This window comes from Crocuta crocuta, unplaced genomic scaffold, assembly GCF_008692635.1.
Source record: "Crocuta crocuta isolate KB4526 unplaced genomic scaffold, BGI_CrCroc_1.0 scaffold130, whole genome shotgun sequence".
NCBI lineage: Eukaryota > Metazoa > Chordata > Mammalia > Carnivora > Hyaenidae > Crocuta > Crocuta crocuta.
The window spans coordinates 318000-343653 of NW_027527920.1; the positions used below are offsets into that span (position 1 = coordinate 318000).

Below are 25654 nucleotides of genomic sequence, written 5' to 3' on the forward strand. Positions count from 1 at the left end.
CCCAAATCCCACCCACCATCCTCTGGGTCATAGCCAACTGTGGGCTTGGGATGATCGGGTGCTACCTCTTGGTATTCCCCTACCTTGCATCTCCTTACCCCTCCCCCTTGTCCCCTCCCTGCAGGTGCTGGCACAGGGCCTGACACACAGGAGGTCCTCCAACACTCACGATGGCCCAGCCACCTCCACGCGGACCTCCACTCCCATGCAGAAAGGTCTCTCTGGATCTCTCTGAGCCGAAGCACAAGGCTTCTCCACTGTGGGACATACTCCGCAGACAGAAAACAGCCAGGGGAGAAGAAGTCAAGCTTCACAGTTACCCCCAAAGCAAAGGCCCAGACCACTCATCAGGTGGGGCCCACCTACCCCAACACAGGCTCAACTTTGAGGCCGACTAAAGTTTGGCAGTGAGAACACGTGCCACGTGACAAAAACCCTCTGATACGTATTCTCCGGTGCACCTTCACCGCAACCCCATAGAGAAGGTGCTGTCCTGTTTCCCAGATGGGGGAGTTGCATTCCCCATGGAAACTATGATCCGGGGCATGAAGCTTTGCACGCCACCCCATGTGGTCCTCCACCGAGGCCATCCCACCAAATCCACAGCAGCTGTGAGAGGGACCCGCTGGTTCAGTGACTTGCGGAATCCTGTCGACCTGGGTTCAAATCTTGGCCGTGCTATGTACTATTATTGCTAGCTGTGAGAACCTGGGGGAGTAACTTAACCCGACTCTTAGCTCCCTCTCTGCAAAAGCTCACTGGATGGTTGTGAGCACAGGAGGTGAACATGCTTAAAGCTCTTCACACAGGGCCTGGCCTCATGTACATACTCCAGAAACAGGAGCTCCTATGATTAATACAGGCACAGGCCCCCTGGACCAGGCGCTGTCCAGGGGAGAAATAAGCCCTGGGGCCCGCAGGAGGATGCTCCCCTGGGCCCTGGTGCTCCAGCACCTCCTGCCCACCTGTGGGCCCCATGGGGAGACAGCGGTCAGCACACCCCTTCCCTGAAGCGCGGCCCATCTGGGAAAAGATGGCAGAGTCCAGAAGACGATGCCATGACCAGGCCAGAGCTGCTGCCCACCCCTCTCAGGGCCCCCTGCCCGTTCCCAGGGACAGGAAGGAAGTGGGACAGCACACAGCCTCAGGATCAGGCTGCCTGCATCGTCCCAGACACCAGCATCTGTTTCCCACCAAGTCCACCCAATTTGGCAACTGGGCTGAGTGGACAGTTTCAGTCACACTTCCTCTTGGCCCCGTGCCACCTGCCGCTTCTGCAAAAGCCACAAACATACCTAGAAGAGTCCCCTGACCGAGTGTGGCGTATGGTGGGGGCTGGGCTGGGGTTTCTGAGCGTCTTCAGAGCAAAGTACACCAAACCAGAAAAGAAACCAGGATGTCTCATGCCTCTCTAGCTTTTCCACCTCATCTTGAAGCTCAGCGCTTCCTGGACAAACCATAGCTCCTCTGAACCTTCTGGCAGCAGGAGGGACTAGAGGAGGCATCAGTTCCTACAGTCATGCTGTTCAGCCAATGCTGTGTTCAGTACCTCAGGCTCTGTCCCTGAGAACCCACCTGGTGGAGAGAAGGCCTAGATCCTGATCAGGAGACCAGCTCCCAGTTGACTGGTGACCCAGGGAAGTCACCTCCTCTTTTTAGATCTGCTTAGCTATTTAAAAAAAATTTTTTTAAAGTAATCTCTACACCCAATGTGGGGCTTAAACTCAACCCCAAGATTAAGAGTTGTATGCTCTAATGACTGAGCCGGCCAGGTGCCCCGCTGCTGGGCTCTTCAGCACACAGAAGGGGCCAGGGCCCGGGTGGGTCAGAGGGCAGATGGAGATGCACACACCCAGGCCAAGGGCCCAGAAGCCTGTGCACAGGTCACACACAGCATGCTCTGAAGGCCCCATGAGTTCTAGGCACTGGAAAAGGGACAAGATCTGAGGAAAGGGGGCAGCAGGGCCATCTTTTCAGGGATGAAAGGATAAAACACCTTCTGAGTGAGGACAGTGCCACAAAGCAAGGATAATGACAGTCTGAACTTTGAGATGTGTAATTGCTTGAAATATTTGTGCCTTCAAGAGAAACCTTTAGAGGCAAAAAAAAAAAAAAATCCTGGGGGAACATATTCCACTGGTCAGCCAACTCAGGAGGAGGGAACCCCCAAGATTTCAGGGAGTAGGGGCAGCTATGATGAAAAAAAGGAAGCAGAGCTCTGGAGGGGAAGAAGAAGCCCTCTGAGAGCCAGCCCAGCCCGGGGCATGGCTCCCAGAGGCCACTGTGTTTCATCATATTGACTGGTGCTGGCCAGCTGGTGGGAAGCCCAGAGGTCACACACGGCCCGGACGTACTGAGATGAAAGTGGCCAGGAGCCTCACCTGCTCCAACTGCACAGTCAGCCATGCACCAGCCTCACCGGGAAGCCTTCCTGATAGCACTGCCCCTAGGCTTACCCCTTTCTCTACTCCCCTACTCCTGCTCCTTGCCCTACAATCTGTGTGTTGCTCTTCTTCCAGTCACCACGTGCTCTTATTCAAATGATGTTTCAGTCACTAGCAGGTTCTTTGGGAAGTACCTTATGCACCATCAACAAGCATATAGGGAGACTAACCTCCTTTCTGACCACCAAAAATTTAGACCCAGCTTCATTATTCACTCCTTCATCATATTAAACTGTGAAAAACTCCTTGCTCTTTGCCAAAGTAGAATAATTACCTTGCATGTACAGTATTCACTGAGCATTTACTATATGCCCAGCAAAGTGGTGAGTCCACTGTCAAAGGACCAACTAGGGTCATTTAAGACTGTACCACACACCAGAGCACACTGCCTTCTCACCTGTATGGGTAACCAAAACCCTTTCCTTCCAGACCGGGAACTCCATGTGTCCTGTGGGTCCCTCAGCATGGGGCCCGGCTCATGGTAGGAAAAAACTCAGTGCGCGAGGGAAGCAGGGTCCCAATGGAGAGGGAGAGGGGAGAGAGATCACACACCTAGCTCCTCCCATGATGATCGCATAAACAAGGTCTCTTAGGACAACAGGTCCCTGGAGGTCCCTTAGACCAAAGACAGTCTCCATTTTGTGCAGCTGGACTTCTGTTCCTCTCCTCCACCATCCATCGGCTGGCACCGCTCAGCCTCCTCTCTTCCCCTCTGAGCTTCCCAGAACATACAGGAAAACCGCATTTCTGCCTCATGGCCAATGCCACCGGAGAGATAAGTGTGCACAAGAGATCCACGAGGAAGTAAACACTCTTATCAGATTGCACACGTTGATTCCCAGATCCCAGGGAGAAAGCAGAGCTAAGTGGGGTAGATGGTGGGACTGGGCAGGGAGACCAACAGCAGACCACGTGGAGGGCAGCCCGCGAACGAAGGACAAAGTGTCAAGGGGCAGGTGAGAGGTGGACACCCTCACAGAGCGCACACAAGGTGCATCCATCGTCTGCCCACTTGCTGGAACACCGCTGAGACCCGGCGGGGGGTCAGGGGGCCCAGGGGGTAAACCAGCCCACCATGAAAGAATTCCAGGGCAAGAATCCCATATGAAGGCAGTCCTGCAGCTCAGAAAATGGGGAGTGGAGGCCCAGGGAGGGGAGGAAGGAAGGCAGAGTCACTCACAAGCAGGTTGTCACATATGCCACTGGCCACCTTCCCCAGGGTGTTGGCATCCAGAGGAGCCACCAGCATGAGGTCTGCCCACCTCCGCAGGTCAATGTGGAGAACTGGGTCAGATCGGCACTTCCACATCTGGCAGAGGGAAGGAAATGGGGTCACTAAGTTGGCTACTCTCTCGGCATGGAAGGAGGACGCGGTGGGGGGTAGGGGGGTAACTAAGGCCAGGTACACGACGTCAGAAACTGAGGATGCTCAGAAACCACCTGAGCGCCCCTGCCTGAGTCCACCGCCGTTCCCTCTCCTGGCGGAGCTGGTGAGCACCGGCTGTGGAGCCAACAGCCTGAGAGAAACCAGGCCTGAGGAAACAAACGCCCCTTGTCTCTCCAAGCTATTCCCTTTATGGTTTGGTTTTCAAGAGAACTGACATCTGGCAGGGAACTCCTGGCCTGTCTGCTAGAGGCGGATGCTTGGGCTGTCCAAGCCAGTGGAAGGGCTCTGCGGCGGTGAGAACGGAGGGGGTGGGGTGAAGAAGACAGGCCAGCCAGAAATGTTCGAGGCTGAGAATGTTTAAAAAGGCCTGGCAGGGCACCCCTGTGAGGCCCACACTCGAAGTCTGGTGAACCGGCCGGTGCCCGCCCCTCCGCGGGAGAGCGGAGGCAGAGCCCAGCGGCCGTGGGAAGTGAGGCGCTCTCGACAGGCCCGACACTGGGAGCCACGTGGACAAGGGTGGTGGGAACAGAGCTCCTCTGTGGTTTCATCAGCCCAGATAAGTACAAGGACACTCAACCTCAGGCACGGGGCCAACGCCGAGCTCTGCCTGGGCTGGGAGGAGACGCCGGGCCTCCCGCAGGCCAGAAGCTAGACAGATGTTTTCCTCATCGCCTCTGCCCAGAGGGGCCCGACCACGGACTTGAGCCGGGCCTGTCCGCCCTGGCCACCAGGACCAGGAGCTGCAGGGAGGACACTCCTGCCCTGTGGGTGGAAACACGACGGAACTAAGCCCTGGGGGCCCCCAGCACTGACCTCCCATTCATCAGCGTCGCTGTAAAGAGTGACAGGAAGGTCCTGGGGGCTGTAGAAATGTTTGGCTCTCTCGGTTGTGACCACTGCTACTTCCAGCTGTCACCAAGAGAAAAAAAAAGGAGGCGGGGAGAGAGACGGAAAGAAAACTGTTACCAGAGCCACCGGCCTGGAGGCCATACGGGGCAGGCTGGGCTTTCTGCACAGCCGGGCTGCGGAGACTTCGCCCTCCTCCGCAGGGAGCCCCATGTTTGCATAGCCACTTCCGCTGTCACCCAAAGGTCAGGCCCCACCAGATGTGGCTGTTTCACTTCCCTATCTGAGGGGCTGCCGAGGAATGAGTCACCAACTGCCCAGTGCATATAAAGCCGCAGGCTCCCGCCACTCAGGCAGAAAGACAGAGGCAGACGGGAAGGAATGCAGGGCAGGAGGGCCCTGGAAGGCAGGAGGGGCCACCTCAAAGTGGCTCACAGGTCCTGAGCTCTAATCCACACGGCAACCCTGCCCTCTGCAGGCCACGGCACTGGGGAGCTGGGGCCTGACTCGCAGTGGCTGCCTCCAAGCCCCAGCGAGAGGACAGGAGGTCCCTTCTCTGCTTCTAAGCCAGGCCTCGGGGGCTCTGGTTCCAGACAGACTCCAGGGAAACCAGACCTGGAAGCGTGCCCTTTACTCATGGGGCAAAAACGAAGTTCACCTTCATGCTACTCATTCACAAGGAATTAAAAAAGCAAACAGGGAGGAGGGCTAAGGTGCTCAGCGGAACTAATGGCCATCATTTGTAAAATGAGATGTTAAACTAAGACGGCAGAGTAAAGGGGCTCAGAAGAAGCAGCTGGGAAGGGAAGGAGACAGAAAATCCTATCTTTGGGGGACATTTATCCAGGAAACAGAGGGGTCCAGGGTGACAAAGAGAGAGCCATCAAGTGACTAGGAGAGGAACCATGCGTGGCATGCAGGCCAGACCCAACCTGCAGACACGCTATTTGGTCTGCATGAGGTTATACATATCTTTGAGCCAATATATACAAAATGGGAGATTTCACATAGAAAATCCAATTTCCTGGCTTCTCTTGAAAACTAAAAGCTCTGGTACTGCCCGGCCCACATTCCTACTCGATAATGGTGGTATTGCGGCCATTGTGTAACAGCCACCTCTTGGGATGGGGCGTGTCCATGCCAACCCTCCCTACTGTCTGGCTGAGGCCCCTTCATGCTTCCTACCTACCGAGAGACAGCATTCTGCATAGCATGTGAGAGCGAAGCGGGCACCAGGCAGCAGAAGGCTCAGGGAGGCAGAATGCACGACTTCAGAAGGCCCACCGCCCCTATCTCTGCTGGAGAGCTGTCACACACATCCACTCTCTCACTCCCCCTTAGAACCTAGCATCCCCAGAACTTGCACAAAACCTCGGTGACCTTTTGAAAGGTCATTTAAACCAAATTCCCACTGAGCACCGGAGCCCCCTCTAGGACAGCTCTAAACAAGCCTTGTCTGGCTCTGAACAATGGCAGTGGGGCAGCTGGGTGACTCAGTCAGTTAAGCACCCGACTCTTGATTTAAGCTCAGGTCATGAACTCATGGTTCATGAGATCAAGCCCCACGTGGGGCTCTGCACTGACGGTGCAGAGACTGTTTAGGATTCTCTCTTTCTCTCTCAAAATAAGTAAATAAATATTTTTTAAATTAAAAAATAAAAAATAAAATCTTAAGAAAAAATCCTGAACAGAACAAGGTCAAGAGAACAGCTCTTCCCTAAGGTCCACAGGGTGGGTGTGAGAAATTGGGAAAAAAAAAAAAAAATGAGTCCTCTCTGGGGTGCTTGGGTGGCTCATTCAGTTAAGTGACCGACTCTTGGTTTCGGCTCAGGTCATGATCTCGCGGTTTGTGGGTTCAAGTCCCACATCAGGCTTTGTACTGTGACAGCGTGGAGGCTGCTTGGGATTCTCTCTCATTCTCTCCCTCTCTCTCTCTGCCCCTTCCCTCCTCTCTCTCTCAAAATAAATAAATAAACTTCAAAGAATGTTTTTTTAAAAAAAGAACATTCTAGTTCATCCTCTTTTCTGAAATGTAGAAAGCAGCTTCCAGATCTAGTTCCCCTATTTTCCCTAACTCCCAAACTGCCTGCCAGTTGTCAAATGAGGATTGTGCCCAGGGCCAGCCTTCAGAAACATTCCCAATTTGGTAATGGTCCTGTTCTAGGGCTCCCTCCTCCCTCTCAACTCTGCCTACATCCCCCTCACCGTTTGAGCTCCACCTCCCCTGGCCCCTAGGGAGTTCTGACCAGGGAGCCAGGTGACCCTCCCACCCTGGGCTCCTGCATGAATTATTCCTCTGAGCTCCTCCCCAGTGTCTAAATCAATCCCTTCTCTGGCAACCCTCCCAGGGTGCATAGCCATTGTTTCGGAGCTTCCCGGGGTCAATGTCCTTACCTCAAATGAAGAGTATGTGATGAGCCAACCTTCCCCTTGACCATCCCCTGACCCCACCGAAGCAGCTACCTCTCCTTGGCAGTGACCCTGACCCCCATGCTGTCCAGCAGGCCCAGGCCAGTTTTTCTGGTTTTAGAAGGATGTCACTTGATCTGATTCATCAGCCCCATGGGCTTTGTTCTTTCATTTTCATTCACTTTGCCAAACGTCCTAGGAGCCAAGGGCTAGGCCCTAGGGTTGCACACACTTTAAAAAAAAAAAAAAAAAAGGACATGTTGCGTTACCCACCCTGACCTTTCCCCTAGCAAATGCCAAGGAGCCCTGGTGGGGCAGAAAACTCCTAAAGGCAAGGCCCCTCCTTTCTCTTACACCCTTCACGGGTCCTGGCAGAAGCAGGGCTGGGATGAAAACAATCGCCCCCATGCTACAGAGTTCCTGAAAGGCAGCTCTGTGCTTGGTCCCCTGGTGAGAGCCCTGTCAAGAGTTTTTATATCTCATATTTAAGACCTGACCATCTTTGTGTGATGTGACTGAGGTTTGGCCAGACTCTATTATATAAGCTGTCTGCATTTGGCCTGGCATTTACAGAGGTTCCTTCCTGAAACCAGTTGGCAAGTCTGGTTTCCTTTCCTCTGCTGAAGGTACGTTAGCGATCCCATCTGGGGTTCCTGGAGATGCAGAGCGGGGAAACGGAGACATATTTGGGGGCGATGCCTCCACTTCGACTTTCAGGCCCCTCGTCTGGCCCAGGTGGCCTCTGTGGCCGACTACCAAAGGATCTTGGGAAGCAGCACTGTCACGGCCATAGGATGAGACAAATCCCATGGCCTGACATCTCCCCTCCAATCCCATCTCTGGCCTCTACCTACTATAACCAGGAGCCAGCAGAACCCCCTGCCCAAGTCAACCAAACATGTCTCTGAACATTGTCCAATGTCCCCTGGGAGGCCACACTGCCCCAGTTGAGAGCCACCACTCTGCACAATTATCCCACAGAAGTCTGCAGTGAGAGAAACATGTCACACCCATGCTATCCCGTGGGGCAGTCTCTGGCCACATATGGCTACTGAACATTTGAGGCGTGGCTAGAGTGACTGAGAAACTAAAGTTTGGGTTTTATTTAATTTTCATAATTTAAATTTAAATTTGAATGTGGCTAGTGGTTACGGTATTAGACAGCACAGCTCTGGTGTATACGAGTAAAGGGGAGGCCCAGCCGAGTGACCTGAAAGGACCAGGTGTTTCTAGTAGGGTGTGTGAGGATGGCTCCACGGGAGGCTGACAAGGATCCTAAAGGGGAAGCACCTGTCCCGATACGACCCGCAAGGCAAGGAACCCAGAGATTTGGTAGCTCAGGCCTCTGGGCCGACCCACACAGTAGAGACGCCGATGCTGTGCTGACCAGTGTGGACACTGGCAGTGCCCAGGGCCTGGGGAAGGGCCAAAATGCTGACCCGAACCTGAGCGTGGGGGTGGTGGGTATACTCTAGGAAAAAGGGCTCTTGGTGCCCAGAGCAGTTAGCGCACAGGGTGGGGAGCCGTGGAAGAGATGGCCTCACGAACAAACCCCGCGAGTGTGCAGGCTGGCTGAGTGGGTGTCCCAACTCCTAATGTTCCAGCTCATAACGATGCCTTGACTTGTTAAACAGTTACTGAGCCTACTATATACATGGGGGCCATAGGGCGTGGGGGAGAGGGTCTTGGCGATTCCCCTTCCTCTCTGACCCTGGTTTCCCCTTCTGAGCCAGGAGCCACTTAAACCCCATGGCTTTCAGGGGCCCGTCCTGCTCACTCCGCTGGCCACGCCTTCTGCGGCCCTTGCCCTTTCCCACCAGGCTCTGTGGGGAAAGCTGCTCTCCTCGGCCTCCTCAGGGGCCTCCCGGGGGAGCCTGTGTTCCGGGCTCACCAGCCCTTCCTGCCATTCAAGTGAGACCAAGCTGCCAGTCCCTCTGCAGCCTTTCCCAGCTGGAGAAAATTCTCGAGACTGGAACTGCAGAGCAGAGCCCCTGGAGGAGCAGGCCAGGGACAGAAGGGCCCGGCCAAGGCAGCAGCAGGCCAGGTACGCGCCTCAGAGCACTACTGCCGAACATACCCTTTTGCACAACAGGACCACAGAGCAGGCAGGTGGCGCCCGCCCAGAGAAAGGAAAATCTCAAACCGGGTCGTGTTTCTCCTGCTTCCTTTCCTCAGTGAGCATTAAAAATAAAAAAGCATAGGGGCGCCTGGGTGGCTTAGTCGGTTAAGCGTCCGACTTTCGCTTAGGTCATGATCTCGCGGTTCGTGGGTTCGGGCCCCGCGTCGGGCTCTGTGCTGACTGCCAGCTCAGAGCCTGGAGCCTGTTTCAGTCTGTGACTCCCTCTCTCTCTGCCCCTCCCCTGCTCACGATCCCTCTCTCTCGCTCTCCTAGAAATAAATAAAACATTAAAAAAAATAAATAAATAAAATAAATAAATAAAAAAGCATAAAGTTACAAAGAACGTTCAATCATATTCCCACTAAGAGTCCCACTGACTGTACACAGAGATGAGAAAATTAAGATTGAGCAGAATGATGCCAAATGCAAGTCTCCTTTCCCTGCCCCCCTTTACTGCACAGAGGTAACTACCTCCAGAGGAAAATCTGCAGGTAGTAACTCAGATATATGAGCATATAAAAGGAACCAGACAATATGCCAGCAGTCAGCACACTTTTCCGATAAAGGGCCAGATACTATTTTCGGTTCTGTCACAACAACTCAGCTCTGTAAAAGCAAGACTGCCGTCATAGGCAATACTTAAACAAATGTGTGGCTGCGTTTCAATAAAGTGTTATGGACACACAAATTTGAATTTCACGTAATTTTGTGTTCTGAAAATATTCTTTTTTAAATTTGTTAACCACTTGAAAATATGAAAACCATTCCGGCTCACAAACCATACAAAAGCAGGTAATGAGTTCAGATTCAGCCTGTAGCCCACAGTTTGCTAACTCCCATCACCAAACTCATTTCACTTCTATCTTGAGGACTATCCCACATCAACACAGAGATGCAGCCATTGTTCGGAACAGCGCCTGTCATCCACTGGGAGGTGGCACCAAAGCTTGCTCTCTCCTTGGACATTGTGTTCCCACTTTTATTTTTGTTTTGAAATTATAAGCAATGCTACAATGAGGATCCTCCTACATAGGGTGAATTTCGGCACACTGCAAGATTCAACCCTCTGGATGAATCAAGAGCTGTGAACACTTTTGCCCTCTCCAGACACTGTCAAACGGTCCTCCAGAGAAGCAGCATTCACTTCACACTGCACATGGGCGGGAACTTCTTCCCCTCACCCTCAGCAGCCCTGAATGTTCTGACAGGCATTCTAGAAACTTAATCTTCTCTAAGCCCAAGGCCTGCCAACTCCCCATGCTTTCTCCACCTTTAGACCTTTCCAGGGGTGCCTGGGTGGCTCAGTCGGCCAAGTGTCCGACTCTCCCAGGTCATGATCTCAAGGTTCGTGAGTTCGAGTCCTGCATTGGGCCCTGCACTGACAGTGTGGAGCCTGCTTGGGATTCTTTCCCTCTCTCTCTGCCCCTCCCCTGCTCACATGTTGTCTTCCTCAAAATAAACTTAAAAAGTACTGTAAAAAATTTTAGAAATCGCCTTCTGGCTCCAGCCCTGCTGACTCCTGCCCTGGCAAAAGCTAGAGAGGATACTTTTGCCAAGGGTGCAAAGGGTTTTTTTGTTTTTGTTTTTGTTTGTTTATTTGTTTATTTATTTAGAGAGAGGGGCAGGGAAGGGCAGAGAGAGAGGAGAAAAAGAGAATCGCAAGCAGGCTCTGCACTGTCAGCACACAGCCCTGTGAGGAACTTGAACCCGCGAACCATAAGATCATGATCTGAGCTGAAAGCAAGAGGTGGACACTTAGCCCACTGAGCCACCCAGGTGCCCCAGGGCATCACTTTAGAAAACCACTACACACGCACAGAGGGCACCGCTTCTGAAAACTAGCAGAGCTCCTCTGGCACACAGATGGCACATTAGAGAACTACTCTGACCTCACCACAATGCCCTTCCCTCTATAAAAGCTGTGGATTAAGGTCCAGATCTTGCAGAGAATAGCTGCATAGCACCTGGGTCCTCAACTGCCCGTTTCTGCCCTCCCTCCCGCTCATCAGTAAGTTACCCTGAATAAATCTCTATGAACGGTATGGGGTGGCTCAAAGTGCCTTCTCAGCCTGAAGGATGCTTTACTCTCTCTCACCCACTTCTAACAATATCTTCATTAAAAGTATCTTACTGCTGGAGGCACCTGGGTGGCTCAGTCGGTTAAGCATCTGACTTTGGCTCAGATCATGATCTCACAGTTCCTAAATTCAAGCCCTGCGTCAGGCTCTGTGCTGACAGCTCAGAGCGTGGAGCCTGCTTCAGATTCTGTGTCTCCCTCTCTCTGTCCCTCCCTACCTCTCCCCAAAGCAAATGTTTTTTAAAAAGTACCTTATTGCTAAAAAGGCTAACTCATCTCAATCTTCAGCAAGTTGTAATCACTGATCACAGATCACCATAACAAATATAATAATGAAAAAGTTTGAAATATTATGAGAATTACCAAAATGTGACATAAAGTGAGCCAATGCAGTTAGAAAAATGGCACCAGTAGACTTGTTCAATGCAGAGTTGGCACAAATCTTCAATGTGTAAGAAAGCTCAGTATCTCCGAAGCACAATTGAACGAAGTATGCCTGCAGTTATGAGCCAGGTCTGTAGACTCACTCAGCCCCCTGCGCCCCACACTTCAGCGTCCTCTCTGCTGGTCAAACTATCGAGATGCCCAGGGAGCTCAGGGGAGACCCAAGCATGTGAATTCATGATGGAGGCAAGGGGCTGAGAAGGACCTTGCCAAGCGACAAAGACCGCTCCCGGGGGTGACCCAGAGAGAGGGCACTGGGCAGATCAGTACCATCAGGGAGCACGGGGAGTGCCGGGGGTGGGGGGAGGGGAGCGAGGCAAGCATGGATCCCCCTTTGGTTACCTACACCTAACAAGGACTCCCCCAAGCAAACCCAGGCTCTCCGGAGGGCTGTTCTATCTGGAGGATGAGGTGAGAGGGTGGCGGGCCCCTCCACAGGAGCGGAGGGGCTGTGGCTTTTCCCACATGGGCTGTCCTGCCAACCCAACAACCCCACCACGTGGTTGGCCCAAAGGACATGACAGCAAAGGGAAAGGAGAGGGTGAAGGAGAGGAAAGGAACACTGTTAAGTGCTTCGGTGCGCCAGGAGCTACACCTTGTTATTGACACAAGATGAGAAATTGTTTCATTTCTATCCCTCCCGAAGCCTTTACAAGAGCCTCAGGGGATGGGTGGCAGTAATCAGCTTTATTTTATTTTACTTTTTTAAAGTTTATTTTTGAGAGAGAAAGAGAGCATGAGCAGGGGAGGGGCAGAGAGAGAGGGAGAGAAACAGAATCCCAAGCAGGTTCTGCACAGTGCGGAGCCCACTGTGGGGCTCAAACCCACACACTGTGAGATCATGAACTGAGCTGAAATCAAGAGTCAGATGCTTAAGAGTCACATGCTTAACTCTTAACCGACTGAGCCACCCAGGCGCCCCAGTAATCAGCTTTATTTTAAATGAGAAAGGAAGGGAGCACCTGGGTGGCTCAGTGGATTAATCCACTGAGTGTCTGACTTCAGCTCAGGTCATCATCTCGCAGTCCTGAGTCCAAGCTCTGTGTTGGGCTCTGTGCTGACAGCTCAGAGCTCAGAGCCTGGAGCCTGCCTCAGATTCTGTGTCTCCCTCTCTCTCTCTGCCCCTCCCCACTCACACGCTGTCTCTCAAAAATGAATAAATAAAAAAAAAAAATAAAAATAAATGAGAAAGGGAGGCTCTAAGAGGCTGAGTCAGGGAGTCTTCCCTCCTAGGTCAGTGCCCTTCTGGCCGCCTGCCCTTCAGCTTCAACTCCAGCCAGAAAAGGAGGGCCAAGTTCCTGTTCTAGACAAGGCTTGTCCCCCACAGTGCGCCAGGCCAGAAGGCCTAGGGTGGGCTGGAGAGCCTCCCCACTTCAGGCAACCCTCTCCTCATACCCCTGTCAATGCTGGCTGTGTGGGATGACAGGAAGCTGTGGAGTTGCCATTTCCCTCCGCTCTGAGGCTGCCCATCTGTTTCCTGGGATAGGACGCCCTGCCCCCACTCACCCCCAGTCCGGAAATCCACTTGCTCTGGGGCTCTGGGAAAAGGGAACTGCATGGTTCCCTCCCTCCAGAGGGGGCAGAGGCTGTCACTGCTGCAACAACCCTTTCCAGGTCCCAGGCCTCCCCCTACTTCGTGTGTAGCTAGCCAGCTTGTACCAAAGGTTCTGGGCATGTGTGTGGGTCGGGAGAGGCCACAGGTGGTGCTGCTGGGCAGTCCCAGTGCCTGGCCTCAGAGCAGCCATGAGACTCCCCTTCCTTCCCCCTTCAGACCTGGCTGGCATCCCTGGCGGCCTTTCACTGCTAGTCCCAGCATGAGGGGTGGGCTGAGGAGGTGACTTTCTGGGTAGAAGTTTGTGCAAAGTAAGAAGAAAAAAAATGAAAGATTTCTCACCCCTGCCTTCAGTACTGACATGGTCATCTGCTAGTGAGCACTGCCCCCTGCTGGACACACTGGGCACATGCACCAGCGTCACCGCATTAAGTTACCCACTACCCACGGGGCAGATACAGGGGGAAAGCACAGCCTGGGCCCCAGCAGCGCACACCACAAAAGCAACGTGCAACAACATGAGTAATATCAAAGGCAACCTATGATCCCACATCTTGGCCAAGATGTGGTCAAACTCTAGTCAGGCTCCTATGTGCCCCTTTTTTGACTAGGGCCATATTGGCTCCTACAGCTCCTGGAGCAGGCTCCAGGCTCTGAGGCCATTTCTAAAAAATTTTTTAATGTTTTTTATTTATTTCTGAGAGAGAGAGAGAGCGTGAACAGGGGAGGGTCAGAGAGAGAGGGAGACACAGAATCCAAAACAGGCTCCAGGCTCTGAGCTGGCTGTCAGCACAGAGCCCAACGCGGGGCTTGAACCCACGAACTGTGAGATCATGACCTGAGCCGAAGCCGGACGCCCAACCAGCTGAGCCACCCAGGCTCCCCTCTGAGCCCATTTTTTTTTAAGTAGGTTTCACGCCTAGCACAGAGCCCAGTGTGAGGCTTGAACTCACGACCCTGAAATCAAGGTCTGAGCTGAGACCAAGAGTCGGATGTTTAATGGACACAGCTACCCAGGCACCTCTCTGGTTTTTCTTTAATATATCAAATGAGTTTTATTAATCTATTTCTTTAGTTAGTTTATTTATTTTGAGAGGGAGAGAGAGAATGCAAGCAGGGAAGGGGTAGAGAGAGGGACAGAAAGAATTTCAAGCAGATTCCATGCCGTCAGTGCAGAGCCCAACGCAGGTCTCGAACTCACAAACCATGAGATCACAACCTGAGCCAAGACCAAGAGTCAGATGTTTAACCAAATGAGCCACCCAGGTGCCCCAGTATTTTATTTATTTATTTATTTATTTTTCATGTTTATTCATTTTTGACAGAGTGCGAGTGGGGGAGGGGCAGAGAGAGGAGACACAGAATCTGAAGCAGGCTCCATGCTCTGAACTGTCAGCACAGAGCCCAATGTAGGGCTCAAACCCACAAACTGCACAATCATGACCTGAGTCGAGGTCCAACGCTTAATCAACTGAGCCACCCAGGTGTTCCTATTTATTTTTAAGTGACTTCTATGCCCAACCTGGGGCTTGAACTCACAACCTGGATATCAAGAGTTGTGTGCTCTACCAACTGGCTGTCCAGCCACCCCTCATCAAATGAGTTTTAAAAGGAGCAGGCCAAAGCCACATGGGATGAGGCAGGCCAGGAAGGTTTTCTTGTGAAGTATTTGTGTAGAAATCAGAGAGGCAGAGGAGCAGGATGGCAGCACAGCCTGGCAGGGGCCAGGCCAAAGCAGAGGCATCGGGGTGGAGCGTAGGCAGTTGGAGTTCAACAGACAAATGTAGGACCTTAGATGCTAGACAAGGAAATGAGGTTATTACCTGCTGGCTTTCACACGGTCTAAAGCCTTGAACTTTTCCCGCAGAAGAATCTGCCCCAGAACCCCAATATATTAAAAAATATATAAATACACAAAACTGACCAAAATTAAGGTACCCCTCCTCAATACACTGTGGTGGTCCCTAGGCATCTCTGAACACCTGCAGGAGCAGTTTGACACCAGAGCCACAGGCAATGGGGTGCCCCTAAGGCTCCAGTGCAGGTGGACTCACAGGACAGCCATGGCGTCCGACAAGGAGGAAGAACAGAGCGGCAGTGTTCAAGATGCAGTGGAAGCTGGGGTGGGGAGCCCAAGGCGGCAAGGGGACCCAGTGAATATGCCGCATTTCTCCAGCTGGCCTTCCTCCCATGCCAGAACTTCAGGGAACCAGGGCCAACATATGGGAAGCCAAACCCTCCACTCAGCAAGGCATTCCTCCACTCATGCTCTGTCCACACCCGCTCATCTACCTTCTGTCTCGGGGATCCCCTACACACCAGTGCACACAGAGGGCTTCCACAAACACTACCAGTAACAAAAACCCCATGCGCTACACAAAACAGGCTGGCCCAGGGAGCAGCAGCTCCTCAAGGCCAGAGGCTTCCATGCCTGTCTAACAAGGATACTCACGCCAGGAATGTCCAGAAGCCTAGACACCAGAAGAGGCAACTTCAGGGCTGCCACACTTCCGGTGACGCCCACGAGCACACGAAACGGTCTCTCCGTCACGGGTGCAGCAGCTGCTGGACATGAGACACTCGATTCCATGTGGGGTCTGATGGCTTCGACTCCTGGGAGACTGCCAGGACTGGCCTCCAGTGGGCTCTGGCAGGGCTTAGAATCTAAAAGCAGAACAAGGGGCACCCACTTCATTCATACATCCGACCAAAACGTACGGAGTGCCCTGGGCCGGCTGCTGGGGCTGAGGAGGGGTCAGCTGTCCCAGCTGCTGGGAGAACACAATTTTATGGGGTCAGACACGGTGGCCAGACACAGGTCAGTCACCATGTAACGTGGCCTCGTGCTGTGAAGAACGTCTATACCAGGGGCTGTGGCTGCCCAGAAGTAACTGAGAAAGTCAGGGACCAAAAAAATGACATTCAGATTGAGTCCTGAAGACGAGTACGTTTTCCAGAGAAAGAAGCAAATAACTTTGCAAGAGGAACAGTCTCACAAAGGTGAAGAGGCCTAAGGAGGGCGGCAGTTTTGGGAACAAAGAGACACTCAGTAGTGAGGCTAAAGTGTGCTGGGAGCTTGGGGGTGGCAGGAGGTAAGGCTGCAATCAGGTGGAGGGCGGTGAGGGCCAAGTGAGCTTTCATTTTAGAAACACAGTGCTGGCGCCGAGTGTGGCGGGGGCCCAGGGGGTGGGGATGGGAAGAGGCTGGGCTGACCGAAGGGAGGAGCGGGATGCGACGGGCGCAGGGATGCCTGAGAGGCGGTAAAACCCTAGGCAACAAGGGGACTTGGGTGCTCCAGACAGTTGAGAGATTGGCCTCTCTGTCACTGTCCCTGCCTCTCAAACTGGACACCACCCTATAAATCCAAGTCCAGGAAGAAACAAGCATAAAGGGGATGTTGGCCACTCCCATGACACCAGCTGCTTGGTTTCTTCCTCTGGCCCTCAGATGTTTCTAGAAACCAGTGCCACGATAATATGGCTGATGGACCCATCAAAACCTACACTCTGCAAGCCAGGTCGGCAAAACGTACCCACTCCATCCGCAACAATCTCTAGGGACCCTTAGCAATGGGCAAAGGAATTGTGGGAGACATCCCGCTGCCTTCAGGGAATCTGTAGATGAGTTGAGAAGACAGGAGTCACACATGAAATCATCTGAGATGGCCCCTACTCTGGGATGCACCTCTCTGGTGATTGGTGATTCAACATGTTCATCTGTTTCCTTGCCTCTCCCTCTACACTTCTCCACTGCCACCGCTGCCACCAGCAAGCTCCCTGCACCGTGACCAGGTCTAATCATCAACCACCAGGCACCTGGTGGGTCCTGACCATCTGCTGGATGAATAATAAACTGTGCCTTCTAGAGCAAGGTGGGGCACAGAAGCCTGGCTGGTGAAATAGGAGCCCTAGGCCCTGTCCATGGTTGTGCTCCTGAGCCGGTGTGTGAGCTCGGCTCAGGGTATTTCCCTCCGTGAACCTGTCTCTTCATCTGAAAGATAATGGAGGTAGGACCAGGTGATCTCCTTTCAGCTGAAACTTCTGAGTCGGTGTATAAAAGACAGCAGTAAGGACTCTCTGTACAAGAGTCCTGGGAGAGGCCCTCAAAATGGGCAGAATCAGCAGAAAAGGGAGACACCAAGGACAGCTCCAAGGAGGCAGCGTCTGTGAGCTGCTACCTCCGTGACTGCACACCCATAGGGTCTTCCTCTTCACTCTACTGACCTCTTGGCTCCCTAGGGTCTCTTTGTCCAGTACTTGCCGAGACTCTAGCACACACCCACATGAGCTGAGGATCATATTTTGGGTCTATTATCCCACTCCTACTGGAAAGGTCTCCCAGAGGCCCAGACCCTGGGGTTCATCAGCAGGAGTTAAGCACAGGCCAGTTCCCTAGAGCAAGACTCCCCCAAAGTTCTATTTGCCAGTAATTTCAATCTCTGCTCTACATCAGAGCCTCGGCCAGGGCCATGCTTGCCCAGAGCAGAACTGAGTCTACTCCTTGGGGCTTGGGGAGAGCCCTGTTAGCAACTGGCAAGGTCTAGAGGGCTTATGAGCTGGCTCCTTCCCAGGACTAATCAGTGTGATTAGCACCCTCAGTAGGTGATGGAAGCACATTTCTTGACTCTCCAGGGAAACCCACCTTCCAGATCTCAAACCCTGACCCTGTCCCTCCCCAGCTGCTGCCAGGACAGAGAAATTCCTGCCAAACCAGAGGCTGCACTTCATCTCTCCAGCCCCTTAACCTCCTCTACATCAAGCTGATATCATTCCTAAGGAACATGTTACTGAAAGTAATCCGCTAAACTTAGGGCACAGATGCATGTTGGCGACCTCAACTACTTCCCCACAGTTAGGCGGTATGGCCCGAGATTTCCTACTTAGCCTGCTGAGCAAGTTTTGCTAAGGGCCAAAGCCTACCTACCTTTCTAGAAAAAGTGTGTGTGTGTTGTGGGGCTGAGGGACAGATGTACTTGGGAATAGAAAGTGGATAATTTAACCAACATTTGAAAGTGGGGTCAAACCAATTTGAACGGTCAACCGCTTTGTGAAGGGTGAGAGCCGGCAGTTCTCTATGTTTACTCTCAAAAAAAGATAAAATCTCAAACCAGTAGGTCTGTTACTCTAGTTAGTTCCTGTCAGAACTACCTACTTGCACAGCCAAGGAAGCTGTGGACAGTGCTTGATTTTTCTGAACTTTGCTGGACTCATAGGAACACTTGAGCAACAGGAAGAGTTGGCAGGTGGAGAGGTTGTAGGGTTGAAGGCTAAGATTACTGAGCCTCAAGCTCCCAGGACACCAGGTAGGCAGTTAAGCCACATCCAGAAAAATGGCAGGTTCTCTATCCTTTAGACAGGCCAGAAGAAAGAGTCTCAGCATGTGGCAACCTTCTGATGTGTAAGCCTCCTCCGTTGAGTTTAATTAGGGCAGAGTTAAGTGAAGGTTTCAGAAATACCCGCCTGGCACAATAGGGGCACGTGTGGAGCCCCACGGAACCAGGGCTAAAAAACAGGCCAGATGGTATGAACCCTGCCCAACACAGGAAGAGTGAGGGGCTGGAGTCTAGGACAAAGCAGAACCAAACATGGAGGGCTGGGGGTACAGAGGTCCAGGATCCATTAAGAGTTTGTAACTTTTAGCCTAACATCAAAGTCCTTCCCTGCTGGCTTCTGCTCTGGCCTTACCTCCCACCAGTCAACACACTCTCCTCTCTGCCCCCATAAATAATGAACAACTAGCTCCCCCAAATGTCACCCTGCTCCCAAACTCAAAGACACTAAAAGGTCACGGGCACTTTAAAATTCCTGGCCCCAAGGTAAGGCCAGGAGCTCAAGAGAAAGCTCAAGGGCTTGGTATTCTGCTAAGACTGCTCTTCTCTCTCACTAGAGGCAGGCATGCTTGACTCTGCAGCTTCTGAAATCCCATTCAGCCACTCCTCTTCAAGCCCACGTGTTGGGCATATATACATATATGCTACATTATACGTATTATATACATATTTGTACTACATTAACTAAGTCATATATAACATTGTCACATGCGCGCGCGCACACACACACACAGAGGCTACCAGCAAGGCAGTACAGCTACTGCAGGAGATGTGCAGGAAAACCCTGCTCCCCGACATTCACCACTTTCCCTACTTAGGAATCTCTCCTACGTATCCTCCCGAACAGGCCTCTAAATACGTCTAAAGACAGTAGGAAGTTTTTCTCTTACAAAATTTAGCCTCTAACTTAAATACCATTCAGCAGTTTTAGGAGGATCTAGGGGATATAATTCCACCATGCCAAGACTCTACATTTTACCAACTTTTAAAATAAGGAGAAGCGACGGGGCACTGAATGCATTTAGTTTAAATGGCACTAAACAATGGCAGTGCGACAAAAAGCAGGTGTGGGAGCGCACAGATACAAATCCCCCATTCCGGCCTCGGGCCAGGAAGGTCTCTACTGCTCTGGCCCTACGGGCAGATAGGACAGTACAGTCCCAAAGGTTTGACAGCCCCTACGCAGACACAGCGGCTAATCCCAGGGGCGAGCGGGGCTTCACAGGCACAGATCGGAAATTGAGGTCACACAGGCACAGATCGGAAATTGAGGAGACACACACACACACACACACACACACACACACACACACCCTGCGGACCCACAGCCTTCACACTCACACACGCGCGCGCGCCCGCACGGAAAGTAAGGTCACGCACAGTCGCTGATCCACAATCAAGCGAAGCTCCCCAGACCTCCCTACCGCCGGGCGGAGAGGACACAACCTCCAAGTACCCTCAAACTCCACTCTCGCGCCAGGCGAGGCTCGGGCAACCCCAAATATCGCGATATCTCGGGCGCCCCTCCCGCCGTTTCCGCTTAGTAGGTAACCTCACGAGAGCACCCGTCTGTCTACGTGTTCGCGCAGCCTTCTGGGAGTTGTAGTCTATTTCTCTGCCTTCCGCTAGTGTAGTCTATTGGGTGGGGATCCTTACGCGGACATCCGCCAACTACTTTTGATACTGGTGGTGCTCTCGCCTGGCCGGGACCTGATTGTCTGACCTCCTCACCCACACCCTCATGCCACATATACGCATTGTTCATAATTGCGGCACTTCATATTGAACATTTGCCAAGCCTTTCCTGTGTTTAAGTGTACAGGATACGGGGCTAAATCAGAACTGTCCGTGCTCCAGACAAGCAGGGAGCCAGTGAATTACAGAATAAGATCCTCCGTGGGGAAGCATAGGGGCCAAACAACGAGACACAGGGAAGCCCTCTCAGGGGAGTCACTCAAGGTGAATCTTGAAGGATGACCAGAAGCTTAAAGTGCCAGCACAGCAACCCAAATGGAGGGCACAGCCTTGGCAAAGGGGAAGCAACATAAGAAAGCATATTGGGTACACTTCACTGCCTTCTTTCTCTGGCATCCAGAGACCCCCAGAAGCCCTGTGTTTGTTGAGGCTGCTCAATCAGCTGCCAGTCTCCATCAGTGTGCCCTGAAGTGGGGCCCTCTGTGTTCCACCCTTGGCCTTGCCTGCAGCAACCATCTGGACCAAACCACCCCTCACCCATTAATCCAGGCTTCTACCTCCTCCTCAGCCAACTCAGAATTCCTCCTTCTAACAGGCAGGAAGCCTCTGTGGTAATTTCAAGGCCTACTCAAGGCTGCCTCAGAGAAAGAACCACACACAGATGTATGACTGTGAGCCCTGGGAATGACAGGCCACAGGCCTACTTGACCCACCCTACCTCCAAGTCCCACAGCCCACAGTGAGGCTCCACACAGGCCCACATGAAGACACATGACACAGCAGGACACACAGGGCCAAATGTTCCCCTTTATTATGGTTCACTCAGTTACCACAGACAGACATTAGCTCAGGCAGGTCAACTGCCAGTTGGACAATGGTCTGTGTCTCCCAGAAACAAGGAGGAGCAGTGGGCACCAGCAAGATGCAAAAGCAGGTCACTGGCTGGCCAGACCTGAGGATTCCCAGAACTGACCTGGGCCTTCCTCCACCACACCCCCAAAACAGACCATCCAGCAGAGATGAATTTGTGCCCAGCGCCTACTTCTCATACTGGTTCCCACCCTAGGAAAGTGCATAGTTGCCTGGAGATGCAGCATCCCAGGGCCCGGACAAGCTGGGCCACAACCAGGTAGCAGGCCTTCCCAAGAGCAGAGCCAGGGTGCGGCCATATAGGTCTGAGCCAGGAAGGAAGAGGGGCAGGTAGGACAGCCAATCGACCACAGGTGGCATCCAACAGGAATGGGAACAACCACAACCCTCCTGGAGCCACCAGAGACTAAGAGAAAGGGAGCCAGATGTCTAGGGTAGGGGAGAGGAAAAGTAAAGAAAACCTAGACCTAGGGTCTCTTTTTAGGTACTAGAGGCTGTGACAACTGCCTTCCGGAGAGAAAATGGTAGAGCAGAGAGCCAATCATACTCTGGCCCAAGCCTAAATAACCATTAGGAAGAGAATTTTTCAGAGGCCTTGGCTCCCCTTACAGGAAAATGAAGTACCGGGAGCTCAAAGCCCAGATGGCACCTGGGAGCCCAAGTCCTGGGTTCCAAGCTGGAGCCAGCCCAGAGTGACCAAGCCAGGTTTGGGTTTTCAGACTAAATAGCCTAGGCAGAAGGGAGGATGGAAAACAGGCTCCTTTGGTGAGAATCCACTCCCCTCCAGGCCTCAGAAAGAGCCAGGGCCTCTACTGCAACATTTTCATGATGCTTGGAACAGAACAGCCCCACAAGCCTTAAATCACCACCCTGCAAGGGAAAGAGAGTTCTGACAGGGTGAGGAAGGGCTGAAAACCAAATCTAATAGGCAAAAGGAGCAACTTGATTTGAAAAAATAAAAAAAAATTTTTTTAATAAAAGGAAGCCAGAGGGCTTCCCCTGCCACCCGGCCTAACCTGAAATCCCATTCCAGCCATTCATTGTGCTTGCAGATAGGACCGGCCATGTGCTTCTTCCTGGGCCCTGACTTCAAGTGCCCAGAGCTGTTCTGTGACCAAAAGCAAGCCAGGGTGGGAGGAGGCACGCTCTCCTCACACTAGGCCCTGCCTGCCTTCTCCTCCAATCTTCCCTCCCGGCCCACCCCTCTGAGCCTGCCCCTCTACCAGACCCAAACAATAGGAGTTATTGCTCCCAGGAATCCAGTGGTCTTTCAGAGATACCTGGCACCTGCCCAGTAGGCTTGGGCCAGCCAGATCTCCCTCAGAGACCAATAATTATTTACATACCCTCTGCTCCTACCTTTATACCCCCAAATCACCTGGACACCACCCAGCTCTTCAGAGAAGGCAGTGGAATCTGCCCTCATGGGGAGCAGATGTCATCTAGCATGGGGCGAGGGGAGGGACATTGGCAGAGAGGTTCAAGGGGACTCTGGAAGGAGAAGGAGGGGAAGCAGGACAGAGAAGAGAGGAGCCTACCCCTGTAGGCCGAGCTCTGAGAATCAAGGAGTCACCCTGCATTTCCACTCGCTGGGAGTCAGTACCCAGGTGGGCTCTGCACCTCCCTCTGTGTGCCCTCCCACATCACCACTAAAGCTCGGCTCCGTCTACTTCCTTGACCTGGGAATGGGCTCAGTCTCAGGAGCAGATACAACTGGGACACTCAGCCTCAGGGAAGACAAAGAAAAGCCATATAGGGAAGAGAGAGACCCTGGGCAAGAAAAGAAGCCACAGGGAATCTGACACCAGGAAAAGAGGGGCAAAGGGGGAGGTGGGGGAGACCAGATCAGAAGGAGCAAAGGAAGATCCCTGGCCTCTCCCTACCCTCCTACCTACCACCCCCATGAGGGCTAAATACTGTTGCTTCCCAGTAAGACCAAAAGTGGAGACAGTTTCAGCTCGTGACCCTGGGGAGGGGGCCAGGCTTTCTGCTATGCCTCCCCCTGGCCCATGAGGGATCCCTGGGCCAAGGCCAGATCCCTGGTGGAGGGTGGGGGCTGGTTGAGTTCTAAACATACATCTAGCACCACAACAACAGAGACCTCCACTGCATACTATTTCACAAGGGGACACGGACATAGCTACCACTGCACGGGACAGCTCCACGCGCAGCCCACAGCTCTCAGAGTACTGAGAGCAAGATCCAGAGGGGTGGGGAAAGGGGGGAGACATATACATATATATATATATAACTCTGATTCTTTGTACAAAGTGAGGGAGGAGAAAGGGGAGGGGGGGAACCCTGCTTGGTCACCACAACTGACAATGTGGCTTGAGTCCCCGTCCCAGTGACCCCCAGCCCTGCCCTCCTCATAGGCGTGGCTGGCTCACATCTCATTGGAGTATGTGTAGTTGGGGGTGGCGGAATACTGAGTCTGCGGCTGATTCATGGCACCCTGGGCTGCCCCCATGGCTGCATTCTGGGCCGCCTGCTGCACATGTGGGTTCTTCCATGCCCCCGTGGTCCACTCCTCCTGAGCTTTGCTGAAACTCCCCCCACTGCCCCGGTAGAATTTATGAACCTGTAGGAGGAAGAACACAAGGAAGTGTTAATCAAAGGGAAGGGGCAGACCATCCAGGAAAGACCTGGAAGCCAGAGACAAGTCCCTGTAAAAGCCAGTCCTCCCTCCCACACCTGCCCTGTGTACTAGGAGCCAAGTCCACCAAGCCATTCTAAAGTGCGTCCCTTAGAAGCCCTCTGGGTCCTCCTGTAACTTGGAGGAGGGTTGTTACAGATCATAGCCCCTTCCCAAAGCCACCCTCCCAACCTTGAGGTGAGCACATACCATGCTGAGGGCGATGAAGGAAAACACAGCCACAACCGTGAACATGATGGTGGGAATGAGCATCACCACTGCTGAGCCAACGTTTGTTCCGAAGAAGGAGATGGTGGCAATCCAGCCGCTGTAGGAAAAGGCCAGCTGTGGGGCTGCAGGCATGGTGAGGGGTAGCTGGGAGCCACCCAACCGCAACCAGGAGCCATCTCAATGCCACAAGGAGGGGCCATATCATCGGATGCAGAGACCATCCAAAGGGCCCGTGTCAATGGTTCAAAAGAATCCTTCCCCGTGGCTCAGGAAACAAGCTCCTCAGGCATAAGGCTTCCTTCCCTTGGATTTTCTCATGATGCTTGACACCCCTTGCACCCCCAAAAGCCACTGAGGTTCTCCTTCTCCTCTGATGCTATGGGTATGTCACAATGATGACTAGACTACCATGAATCCTCTCACAGGCTAGGCAGCTAACACACAGAGGTACACAAAGGACACACCCAAAGTGCCACCCACACCAGCCCTGGGTCAATCCCGGACACCCCGGTCTCTTACCAGACACCCCAGCCTGGGATGCCCACAGCCTGGATGATGCTGATGACCAGCTGGGCCATGAAGGTAAAGAAGAATGCCATGAAGCTGAAGGAGCTGTCAGTCCTACACCAAAAGAGATGACTTCCATCACCTGGGAAGAGGGCCAGCTTTTCCCTGCCTTCAAGACCCCCGAGCCCTTCCAAGTTTAAATGAGTATGCAATGGACAGAAGACACTCAAAAGCCTTAATTGAGAGGCAAAAAATGGGACAGTATTTACGTGGATCTTTGCAAGTTTTCATGTGTTAATCTTGTGTGTGCAACATTACATAGGGAGAGATCTCCTCATAAATGGACCACTCACAGTACACGGATGGGTGGCCCTACTGGCATAGAAATGGAAGGGTCAATTATAATAGGAATAAATAACCCCATTGTCAAGGAGATGGACAGCCTTACTGGCACCAAGATATCTAGCTCCACTGGTACCTGGATGGACATTCCTATAAGCTCAAAGACAGAAAGTCCCATTGGTACAAAAATGGAACCTACTGGCACCAAATTGTAGCCTAACTGGTATACAGTTGGATGCTCTGATTGGCAAAGACAACTGAGGCCCCATCAGCACTGAGATGGATATTCCACTGGCACCAAGACAGATGGCCTCATTGGTACACAGATGCATGGTCCCATTAGCACCAAGACAGAAGATCTGTTTTATACAAGGTAGACACCCACTGGCACCAAGAGAGTCAGCCCCACTTGTACATGGATGGGTGTTCCCTTTAGCACACTTAGCATCCAATGAGTTGGATAGTACCTGGATGACTGGTTCCATTAGCACGTGGGAGACAGTCCACTCGGTACCAAATCAGCTAGCCCCACAGGCACAAAGACGGGCAGCTCCACCATGACAGGTGGCCCCATTGGCAAAATTTAACATACAGCTGCCTGGGGAAGGCAAAACTAAAACAGGTCTGATGTCTGTGTTGTGCCCACCCAAGGAAGTGAGAAAGTAAGTGAGGAATGAGGGGTGAGAAAGGAAGGAACTAAGACTCTGACTCCCAGCACTGAGCTCTCAGGAAGCCCAAGTTCTACCTGGCGGTCTGAGCTGAGGGTG

At 52.7% G+C, this 25654-nt stretch overlaps 2 protein-coding genes across 15 annotated transcripts in view; both read right to left on the reverse strand.

The window, feature by feature from the left end:
• Window positions 1-23617, reverse strand: part of PPCDC (phosphopantothenoylcysteine decarboxylase) — a 24948-nt gene extending 1331 nt beyond the window's left edge. Inside the window, exons 1-5 of one of the 14 annotated variants that reach the window (XM_077745510.1) lie at window positions 20064-20119; window positions 15731-15942; window positions 4645-4740; window positions 3625-3753; window positions 170-257 (exon numbers count right to left, since the gene is read on the reverse strand). In XM_077745510.1, the coding sequence (XP_077601636.1) occupies window positions 170-257; window positions 3625-3753; window positions 4645-4740; window positions 15731-15868 (451 nt within the window). In that variant the 5' untranslated portion in view covers window positions 15869-15942; window positions 20064-20119. The other 13 variants (XM_077745519.1, XM_077745493.1, XM_077745499.1 and 10 more) reach the window with 13 other exon arrangements.
• SCAMP5 (secretory carrier membrane protein 5) overlaps window positions 21090-25654 on the reverse strand; it is a 49260-nt gene continuing 44695 nt past the window's right edge. The window contains exons 5-7 of the mRNA XM_077745474.1: window positions 24558-24659; window positions 24018-24135; window positions 21090-23753 (exon numbers count right to left, since the gene is read on the reverse strand). Of these exons, the coding sequence (XP_077601600.1) occupies window positions 23559-23753; window positions 24018-24135; window positions 24558-24659 (415 nt within the window). The 3' untranslated portion in view covers window positions 21090-23558. The remainder of the gene's footprint in view (window positions 23754-24017; window positions 24136-24557; window positions 24660-25654) is intronic.